The sequence below is a fragment of the Dreissena polymorpha genome, chromosome 4 (genome assembly GCF_020536995.1).
Source record: "Dreissena polymorpha isolate Duluth1 chromosome 4, UMN_Dpol_1.0, whole genome shotgun sequence".
NCBI lineage: Eukaryota > Metazoa > Mollusca > Bivalvia > Myida > Dreissenidae > Dreissena > Dreissena polymorpha.
In genome coordinates, this window is record NC_068358.1 from 100,519,838 (window position 1) to 100,531,628 (window position 11,791).

Genomic DNA, 11,791 nt, shown 5'->3' on the forward strand with positions numbered 1-11,791 from the left:
GGCTAAGTGTTCCTACCCTTAGACATATGAACTCTATGGACTAAGTGTTCCTACCTTAAGACGTATGAACTCTATGCCCTCGAGGTAGGCCCGCTGCAGGCCCGCTCTGACGTCAGCCAGCATGGCCTGGGGCTTGACCAGCTCCTCGCCGCTCTGAAACAACACAATAGCGATACATTTAATCTATTTTAATAGTGAAAAATAAAACAAATCAGGGAAGTCAACCATTTATGCATTCACTTTGCTTGGTTGCTTGTATTTGGTGAACACTACAACATAAATTTAAACGTTTGGTTTGTTTGATGTGTAATAACGCTTTTTTAATCGTGGCTCGAACATTTTCCCCAGTGATCAGAAACTCGTTATCGCATACGCATTGAAGGAACGAATGAGCCTCGCTCTGAGTAAACGGGAGTAAATGCATGTGCAACTCAACTCAAACATGTGCGTAAAGTGTCGTCCCAGATTAGCATGTGCAGAACGCATCAGTAATCAGGACATTACTTTTAGCTTAAATTATATGTTATTGAAAGGAAGCATTTTCATACCCAAAATCCTAATTCGGCGGAAAGTATTGTCCCTGAATACCCATGCGGACTGCACAGGCTTATCTGGGACGAGACTTTACGCACATGCATTAAGCCCTGTTTTCCAAGAGCGCGGATCAAATATTTTCTGTAAAGCTTCGTGTCACCCACGCTTGAAAAATGGATTTCCTAATATAAAGATATTTCTTCATTTAACGACACGTGTATTCGTAAGGAATAATAATCGTTCATGAAAAATTAACAGAAACTATTTAATTTAAACTAAATTAACCATATTCAAATCGTTTACGTATTTACCAAGATTTTCTAACGTTTTTAAACGATTTTGAGCTCGTCTGAATTACATGTATTTGTACTCGGGATTCATGTTCATATGAAATATAACAATTCTACATAGCGATCGGACAAGGCGATTAACAAAACAAACACAAAGCAAAGCCATGTAGAACTTGCATATGATATAAAGCGCAATATTTCTATAATGCGCTAAAGATTTGCCTTTTTGTTATTGAAATGATCTTTGAAAAACAAATAAACAAAAACGACACTACATTACTATGAGCTATGTACTTAGAGAGCATCGATAACAACGTAAACATCCATAAGTTACGATGAACAATTTACTTCAACAGCATCAGTGCATGGAATTTAATGAATTTACACCTTGTTTGTTGAAGCAGTATACACTTATCGTTGTACATGAACTTTGTGAATGTTAAACACTATAAACTATAAACAAAAACGTATTCCGTAACGCCTTAGTTAATATTCCCTTATTTGTATCAGCCTTATTATGAAGTACGTGTATGTCAATACGGTTCCAAACATACAGTGCTTTTGTACCAATCCATATCACTTCCATAGAAAACTTCTCGTGCGTCACGTTTCCATCAACCTTTTAAACTTCATGAACATGTTAATACTGACAGATTTAAAATCAGCGCTCTATGTTGAAATTGAAAGTGTGATCCAAATCTTACATATCAATCTCATTAAGAAATGAATCAAATCGTTGTCAAACAATAATCTTGACAAACATCGAGTACACATAGCGTACTCGATAGTTAAGAGGCAAAATCAGACCAGGGTCCGCAATAAATCGTCCCAGTCCTCCATTTGTCTTAACCACTCAATGAGCGTCTTGACTACCCGAAAGTGGCTGCGGATCTTCCGTGCAAAGTAAACACGTGGCATTTTAATGGTCGCCCGGGACTAGAGACTTGTTTTTCATCATATTAAGCCCGATATTACGGCACGTCAAGATTTGAGTAGTGTCAAAGGAATTGTTCGCAGTCGGTTTGACAAGTTAAAAAATACGTCATTATTAACAATCGATGTTGAAGAAGAACGTATAACGCATCGAAGACCAATGCCGTATGTCCTAAATAAGATTTATGATTAAACAAGTGCTACTTATGTGATGCGCGTAAAACAAGGTTGGAACATCTTCTTCACTGATGTTTGAAAGTGGTTTGTATGGTTATATAGAACGATTTACCGTCAGATATATTCCTCGATTACTTTTTTAAGTACCTTTCAAACAAGCAGTCGTAAATTATACAACCTTTGAAACAAGCGTGTTTGTAACCGTTCAGGTAATAAATATCGAATAAATGTAACAAACCAAATGTTTGTCAATGATATTACTTTGTTCACACAATTATACATGTAATCGATACCATATTGAAATGCATTTTACAGACGCGAATGGGCGCAATAAATATTTACATGTCATGTCAGCAAGGGGAATGCCAAATCACTCGACAACATGTCTTTACTCTACATACATTCTTATTCATCTGGAGATGTTCCACTAAACCGACTATTCTAGATAAGCCTCTTGTTATTTTCAAAGACATGTTTGGACCTTTTGAAGGGGCTCTTGTATTTTTCGAGGGCTTGTTTGCAAAAGAAGAAACATTCATCGATCTTAAGAAACTTCCGGTTCTAATATATTTTCAGATTAATAACAAATACTTGAACAAACCTTTCTTAATAGTGTGGATGATCAATTAGGTGTAAAGTTATCAGCAATTACTACAATAACAATCTATGCGTGTAATAGCTATGCAAAGGCAACACACAATACCTACATATTAATCGTCTTTCTGGCAACATTCCCTGTTTAGTTACTTCATTTGGATTTCTGCATCTAACTCGTGTATAACCCACAAGTTCATGTTCGTTGAATATGTTTTTATAAATGTGACATTCCATGGATGGTGGGGTCCTCGTTCCGGTTCCATTTGTGGCGAGTTTTAAGCGTCCGTTATGCCGTCCAGTAAAGCATTGGTTCTGTTTTCATCTACTTAACGTCATTTTAAAAATAAATGCATTTTTTCAAGCAACCATACTGTGTTTGTTCTTTCCATTACGACATACAAGTCCGTCCGGTTTATGACCTTTTCATTACCACCGAGGACAGTACATAAATAATAAAAGTGCCAATATGTGACTAGTCTTAAATAGATCGATAGTAACACTGCTTTGGCTTTAGAAAGCCATACATCTAGTTAGATGTTAGAGCGTCAGGAAATAACAAATATGTGTGCCATGTTGACATAAGTTGTAGGAATACGCATACGGTTTATCATAGCATGTTTTGTCAATATAACTTTTATTAAAGACCCGTTACGTTGCAGAATATTTATTATTAACATTCTTGATATTGACAAACGGCAATTATGTTTCTACAAAATGTAAAAATATAGGCAATTTAAGCTATCGGTTATCCCACGTTAAAACAAGAGATGCGTTCGTCAGAAACACAATGCCTCCTACTGCGCCGCTTTGATTTATTTGTTTTGTTTTTATCATTTGGCAGGGACAGATAATTTTTACAAGGGAAGTAATATTTTTTATAAGGGATATAATAAAAAATATTACTTCCTTTATAAAAATTATCTGTACCTGCCAAATGATAAATATAAATAATCTCCCTTTAAAGCTTGTTACTTCCCTTGGATTTGTTTTTTTTACCTTTTACCGTGAAGGATGACCTTAACCTTGACCTTTCCACTCAAAATGTGCAGCTCCATGAGATACACATGCATGCAAAATATAAAGTTGCTATCTTCAATATTGCAAATGTAATGGCCAATGTTAAAGTTTTCGGACGGACAGACAGACGCCATATATTTGACCTTAGACCTTGAAGGATGACCTTGATCTTTACTTTTCACCAATCAAAATGTTCAGCTGCATGAGGTACACATGCATGCCAAATATCAAGTTGTTATCTTTAAAATTGCAAAAATATACTAGACATCCCTAATTTTGGAAATAAATTGATCCAATTTAGAAGGATGGGAGAGTCCACTAGGCTTAAATGGGTTTAATAAGTTGAATCCGACTGAGTTATGTATTTAACAATTGAAACTTGCTGTAATGCCTTCGGTGATATGACAGGTCGACCATTAAAACCAATATGTATAACACGAAGATTCAATATTGTGCTATAAAATGTTATAACTTGCGCTCGCTTTTATAAGACGAATAAATCATTAAACCATCGTAACATTGCGGCACGCAAGGCCCGTGTCTTATTTGTCCTAGCGTAGAACTTCCTGTTGCATCATGCAGCGCGCACTTTTGTTGCACAGACTTAATTAATCAGAATCGATTTGCACCGCTAGCCATTTATAGCAGATTACATTTATACCGACCTATCAACGGATCAATCATAGGAGGCTCAATCTGGGAAAACTGGGCTGAATGCGTGTTCGTCAAGTATTGTCCCAGATTAGCATGTGCAATACGTACCAGGGACGACACTTTCGTTTAAACAAAATCGTTCAAAGGAAGTCTCTTTTAAACAAAACAACAGTTTCTGCGGAACGCGTAGTCCCTGACCTGTAACGACACATTACGCACATGCATGTTGCCCAGTTTTTTAACAGAACCAGGCTCAATTGCTGTATTCATAGCGCGCATATTGACAACTTATGAACATGTGTATTGGTTAGTATTTGGACGTGTCCGTTGTGAAGACGCTGTTATATGACTGTGAAAAACAAAGCATGTTTATCATATTCCTAATCTTTGGTTCACAATGGACACAGTAAAACAGGTCCTCATCTGCCAATTCTGAATAGCTCATCTCAAACTGTTGAATCCAAGTTTGTTGGCAATTATTTACGATGGGTAGAATCTGGAACAATAAGAGTACGGATCTTATATAGTATCTTATTTTATTGTGTTGTTGAAATAACATCATGTCTTGTATTGAACGAAACTGTTTTTCATATGTTACTTCAAGCAGAAACACGACTATAGGTTTTTCCGTTTAATTTGATTTTTTTATACAGTAAGTGTCCAAACACCAAACATTTGTAATGGATAGAGACATCAAAACAAAATGGTCTCGAACTTGGTAATTTATCTTTTACGGACAGACAAATAAACGTGTTATACCATGCGATATAATGTTAGTAGTAAGAAGCAGTCAACTGACACTGATGTACGTAAAAAATATATAGTGAACAGTATTTATATACAAGCAGTATACTGCTGACAGTTGATAATAAATGATGGGGATATGAAAAAATTCAACCATGGCTATTCCTCTTCTCTGCTACCACATAGTAGTGATATAATTATCATTGAACCCAGCTCTTTAATTAATCCCGTATATACAAATTGACATCACACGTTGAATTTATAACACACTCTCACGATTTGTCATAACTCTTTTCTAATAATTGTAAATCGTCCATACGTGTCATAAACTAGTACATAAAACTTTCTTGGAAAAACGGGATTGAATGCATATGAGTAAACTTTTGTCACAGATTAGCCTGTGCAGTCCGAACAGGATAATCAGTGACGATACTTTCCGCCTAAACTGGATTTGCCCTACGAAGAGACTTCCTTTACATGAAAATTTCATGTAAGCGAAAAAGTTTCGTCCCTGATTAGCCTGTGGGGACTGCACATGCATTAGGCCCTGTTTTCCAAGAGCGAGGTTCGTATGAGGATCGTTGACCGAGGCTCACACATCCATACAATACTTATATTTCTCATCGCTTCTGTGAACGTAATTCATAATAAGCAAACGAGGCGAGTTTGGTGTTTTCTTACCACTGAACATAGTTCAAGTCCGAGAATTCTTACATATTGAAATAACGGTTTTTGACTTTACTTTTTATAATATTGACGCCATCAAAACATGAGAGATAAATAAATAACTAGACATAGACACACCGCTGTGGAGTAAACAAAACCCGAGTACTTATTTGAATCATTTACTTTAATTGTCGTTGTCCCTATTTTTAAAATAGACTAACCTTTATTTGAATCGCCTTGCGAAAACGGGGCTTAATGTATGTGTGAAAAAATGTAGTCCCATTTTAGATTGGCATTAAGTGTCGTCCCTAATTAGCCTGTGTGGATTGCACAGTCTCATATGGGACGACACTTTACGCACATGCATTCAGCCCCGTTTTCCAAGAGCGAGCCTCATTTACAAAAACAGAAGTTACAACCAAAAGAGGGCAATCAATACATGTATACACATTTATGAGACTCGTAAAGCAGGAGGTGACATCGTTCAGAAATGTCTACGGATGTAATTATAACTGATAAAATTTTGAGATCTTGTGTTGAAAGAAACGACATTTAAGCGAGCAGTGTTCTTATAAAGGCGATTTATTACATATTTATTACACAGAGTATTGGGATGTAAATAACAACAGCTATGTGTATTCCAATAACAACAGCTATGTGTATTCCAATAACAACAGCTATGTGTATTCCAATTACAACCACCACCATTGTAACCACAATCACAACTATCACAGTCGCTAACACAACTATGCATTCGCAAACAGCACGATCACTGATTCGCCCACCACTATCATCCAACTATTATTACAGTAATAGGAAGGGGTTTGACAAACCTCAATAATACTATGTATAAAGTCACATATATGTTCAAATAAAGTATTGTAAAATTTTACTTCTTGTATAGATTTTTTCAAACGTGTTTTTAAAGTAGAAGTCTATATGCGTAGATTTTAAAGACATCCAAACCAAGGGAAATGCGATGTTTTAAAGCGGGTATATACGATTTTGTCAAATATTTATGAATTTATATAAACTGTGTAAAAAACTTATTATATATATATTTCAATATAAATTAAAATAAAAGTTCAGAAGAACATGTGTCGAAAAATGCGAAATAAGCCAGATATTTAATTCTGAAATTGAAAACGGCTGTACAGCCGAATTCGCCAGCATGTATACCATACATGTACGATGTGCATCTAAACTAGTTTAACGGTTTATTTGAATTCCTGCAACGAGATCTATTCATACGACACACGAACACTATCTCCGATCCTAATACAAAAACGAATGCTTCTGTTATTGTAGGAAAATATGTACGTCACTATCGGCTCGGGGCGCTAATTTGTCTTTGCTGCCTTTTATGAAATTCGGCTTTAATGTATAATTTTTCTTGCCTATTTTGTATTATTTTGACATATTTTATCAATATATTACAATTAAACACATATAAAAAATCGTATATACCCGCTTTAATAAATGACATAATTTAGGAGGTACAAAACTTCGAAATGCCCCCATCAGCGAAGTATTAGTTAAATTATTGTCTCGATTATGCAATAAATACTACATTATACGATCAACGCAATTTTAAATCACAATATCGGTGAATTAAAGCAGTGTTGAAAAGATCTCCGATCAGTAATGCGAAAATATGCGAAACACACACAGATTTAAACAAGGTCATTTAAGTTTGATCAATGCGTTGTCGATAATCACCATCGGTTGATCTGTGCCATACAAACATACAGGAATGTGCGACTTCAAAACCACCGACACTTAAGACTAAATTATGCTTTAATAATAGCGGTGGGTAATTCTATAATATAAGGAAAACGTATAGATATTATTGAAGGTTAAACTGCTTTTGATGATGATTTGTTTTGGATATAAAGAAGGTATCACAAACACTTTCAGTTTAGGAGTGTATTGTTGGTCATAATGATCACATTTCTATGGTTAGCTGTTGTAAACAGAATGGTTTATAGTTTTACGTTGGTCTATTAATAAAGCTACCACATCTCCAGTTGGAGCGGTGCTTATATTTCACAAGTCTTTCATGTCTATTTGCTTGGAAGTCACAACGACGCGTCTGTCCTAACAACTAAACAACACCTCACACAGAGAAACGTAAAAATAAAGCTGAGCCGCGTTCTGAGAAAACTGGGCTTAATGCATGTGCGTAAAGTGTCATCCCGGATTAGCCTGTGCAGTCCGCACAGGCTAATCAGGGACGACACTTTCCGATTTTATGGTATTTTTAGTTTAAAGGAAGTCCCTCCTTACCGAACATCAAGTTTAGGCGGAAAGTGTCGTCCATGATTAGCCTGTGCGGACTGCACAGGCTTATCTGGGATGATACTTTACGCACATTCATTAAGCCCAGTTTTCTCAGAACAACGCTCAGGTATATTTTGAAAAAGTATAAGTCCTTGCTGAAATAAGTATAAAACATTTCCGTATGTTCCATGTAAGTAACCTAAAACAACTGCATTAATATAGTGGCAAGTTGAGCAAGCGATGAAATAAATTTCCCCTGTGTACGGCGTCCACAAAAATACAAAAAAGTAAGACGAAAACTTTGCGATGCTCTAGTAAACATAATAAACGCATTTCATATCTAAATATAAAACTAAATAGTAAGCCGAAATAGTCATCGTGTGACCAACAAAGGTCGGAATCCTATATTCCTATCGGTCATTACCCATCGGGTATTCCTATCGGTTATATACATACACCGTGTTTACGATTTTACCAATTAGCAATAAAGGTCAATTTTTGTTTACAATGAAGTAAAATCATCAAACTGACAGATAGTTGTAAATAAAGTTCAGATTTGTGGTTTGGAGTTTTATTATCGCTCGACAGTTGTTAACTTGACGCTGGCCACCCGCGTCTGCTTGATAATCAAGGTACTGACAGTACTGGTGTGACGATGCTTTTGAAGAGGATTGATATAAAAGCATCTATTTAAGTTTATCTACATCACCACAATTGTGTATGTGGGTATGAAAATTTTGGGTAGGAAAAAAATGGGTACGAAAATTTTGGGTACAAACATTATGCAAAAAAAATTTGGGTACGAAAAAAGATTTGGTTACGAAAAATTTTTTGGGTAGGATAAAAAAATTGGGTATGAATTTTTTTTTTGGGTACGAGGAAAAATTTTGGTACTAAAAAAAATTGGGTACGAAAAAAATTGGGTACGAAAAATGTAGGGTACGAAAAAAAATTGGGGGTACGGGGAAGTAGTACCCGTGGAGAACTTGATCCATTCAGCGAAACTGGGAGGCGGGTTACATTCTCGATCAAATATAACAAGCAATATATTTAAAAAGATATTCGACGTGTATTTTCTGTACCACTTATCTTAAAAAAAACGTTCTGTTACAGTAAAACGTTTGTGGGTTATAACATTACATTTCAGCATATAAATTCAAAACTTGACATGCTCTTTAATTACATTATGCTCTTTAATTTCACATGTATATCATACCAAACTTTATATTTTGTTGTTTCCTTTCCTAAGTTAATGATGCTATGTGTACAGACGTGATTTCACATGCCCATGTGCATGAACATATATTTTCTCTCTTTTGATTATTGTTTTTTCTCTAATTCAATAAGCTTAGGCATGTTTGTTCGTTAAGTATGGCAATAATTACATGATGATTTCCGAAAGTAGGTATGAGCACATAGTCGTAAGAGCACTTGAATACGTGAGTTCGCCCATGAACGGATGGTAAGGTTAACTAAATCTCCTCGATATAACCTAATATGTGTTTAAAACAGCAAGCAATATCCAACAAACGAATGAAATATCAAACACAGTATGTGCACTGATGTGGCTCTGTATATTCTAATTTCTGTTTGAAAAATATGCAAAATGAGAAAGCACGCATAACAGCAAGTTTCACAGATATCATACGGCAATTATGCTGTTTATAAACTATAGTCGCTACAATGTTTACAAATGGCAGGTTCGAAATAATTCGTTTTCTTTACACTCATGATAGCGTTGAAAGTTAATTATACACGTTTTAATTCGCAATTTATTTACTGAATCACGACAAATGTCAAATACAATACAGAAAATGCATAGTTGTTTCATTGATCTATAAACATATAATGGATTGAATATAACTGATATAAAGTTAACGTTTACGGACTTTTTTTTTTCCCCCAGAACATGCTGTCCTATTTATAGCTGAGCTTCCTATACCTTTATCAATGATAATCAGCGAGGTATGCCGATTAGAAAAATCTCAATCGGACTGGCTCGGTCTTTTCCATAGGTCGCCATTGTGAAGAATTTTTCATGGTATGATAACTTAGACGAGCTGCTTTGCAGCATCGTCAATTATGTGCAGCCCAATACATTTTACATGAGGCTGCTATGTGAGACATAGTCCAACATGCCATATAGACTGCATTAGCCGATATTGTTTATTTCTTTGAAAAAATAAGCCGGTGTGACTACATTTCTTAAATACGGCAAAGATTCTACATTATTGTAAATATTTATATTGTATTTCTATCTACGTGAGCCTTTATATACGAGTCGCGCTCTGGGAGAGCAGGGTTTAAAGCATATGCGTAAAGTGTCGTTCAATATTAGCCTGTGCAGTCCGCACAGGCTAACCATGGACGACACTTTCCGCTTTAACTGGATTTTTCTGTAAAAGAGACGTTCTTTTAACGAAAAATACCATACAAGCGGAAAGTGTTGTCCCTGATTAGTCTGTGCGGACTGACCCGTTTTCTCAGAACGCGTCTCTTATATACGAGTCGCACTCTGGGAGAACGTGGTTTAATTCTTGTGCGGAAAATGTCGTCCCAGACTTGCCTGTGCAGTTCGCACAAAGTACTCAGGGACGAAATTTTCCATTTTAATATAATTTTTCGTTTAAAGAAAGCCCCTTCTAAACGAACATCCGGTTAAGGCGGAAAGTGTCGTCCCTGATTAGCCTGTGCGGACTGCAGGCTCGTTACTTAAAAATGCCTTCTTGCGTTTTACTCTTCAAAAGAACTATTGGTCGTTCTGGCGGTTTACTATAAAACAACTCGGGCTAAAGCACTTTGTGTTGAATGCATGATTACAAATTATTTTCGAAATAATTGATCAATTAGCAGTAATATCATTTGAGATTTGAGACAGTAACAAACCTGAGATAACAATAAGAAGAAAGCGACAGCTTTATTTTCTATTGAATAAACCGTTTAAATATACTACAGGCGATACGATTACCATTAATCTTATTATACGCCGGATCAAAACTGACTTTAATTTAACCCAGATCTGCTATTATTAAGAATGGCACATTTATAAGGTAGTAATCTCCTGTTAAATTCAAACAGATCGATTCAACACTATACATCTTGGTAACGTTGTTATGCTGGATTAAATCATATTTTTATGAACTGTGTATTTTGCTTGGTAGAAGAATTTAATCCAAAAAAGATAGCCATGTTTTCGTTTATTAACAATCAGCTTTGCTCAGAACTTTTATAATAGTATTAAAATAATGAATAATATGTCAAAATAATCTTGAAACGTGAACATTAAATAACAAAAATACCTCGTACATCCATTTTGACACTATAACAAAAACACAATAATAATATCAATATGTACTTAAAAACAACATACGTTACACGCGACGATGATACATATCTTTTACTTAAGCCGACTTTGCGACTGCACTGTCTCAAATTCATCGGATCAGGAAACTTTCTTACTATTGCGATATAATTATGAGCCTCACTCTTGGAAAACGGGGCTTAATGCATGTGCCCGCACATGCACAGTCCGCACAGGCTAATAAGGGACAACACTTTCCGTCTTAAATTCATTTTTAATTTTTACGCAAGACTCTTCTTATCGAAAATCCAGTTTATGCGGATATTGTCGTTTGTGTGCGGACTACACAAGCTAATATGCGACGACGCATTTCGCACATGCATTAAGACCCGTTATGTCAAAACGAGACTCTTATGAGAACAATAGCATTCCGCGTACCATATCATGATATATACGTTTAAAGAAGGTTCAGAGAGGAACACATCCAACCCAAACATCTTTAACACCAACAACAACAAAGAACTTGTCGTGTGTGTGAACAGATGTAAAAAAACACAATAACATCATCAACAAACAACAACATAAATCGAAAAAGCCA

The 11,791-nt window shown here is 35.6% G+C and overlaps 1 protein-coding gene across 4 annotated transcripts in view; it reads right to left on the reverse strand.

Annotated features, from left to right (window-relative positions):
* Window positions 1–11,791, reverse strand: part of LOC127877984 (uncharacterized) — a 34,137-nt gene that overhangs the window by 7,810 nt on the left and 14,536 nt on the right. For 3 of the 4 annotated variants that reach the window (XM_052424326.1, XM_052424325.1, XM_052424327.1), the window contains exon 2: window positions 55–153. In XM_052424326.1, the coding sequence (XP_052280286.1) occupies window positions 55–153 (99 nt within the window). Of the gene's footprint in view, window positions 1–54; window positions 154–1,378; window positions 1,515–11,791 lie in introns of those variants that run through there. The other variant, XM_052424328.1, reaches the window with a different exon arrangement.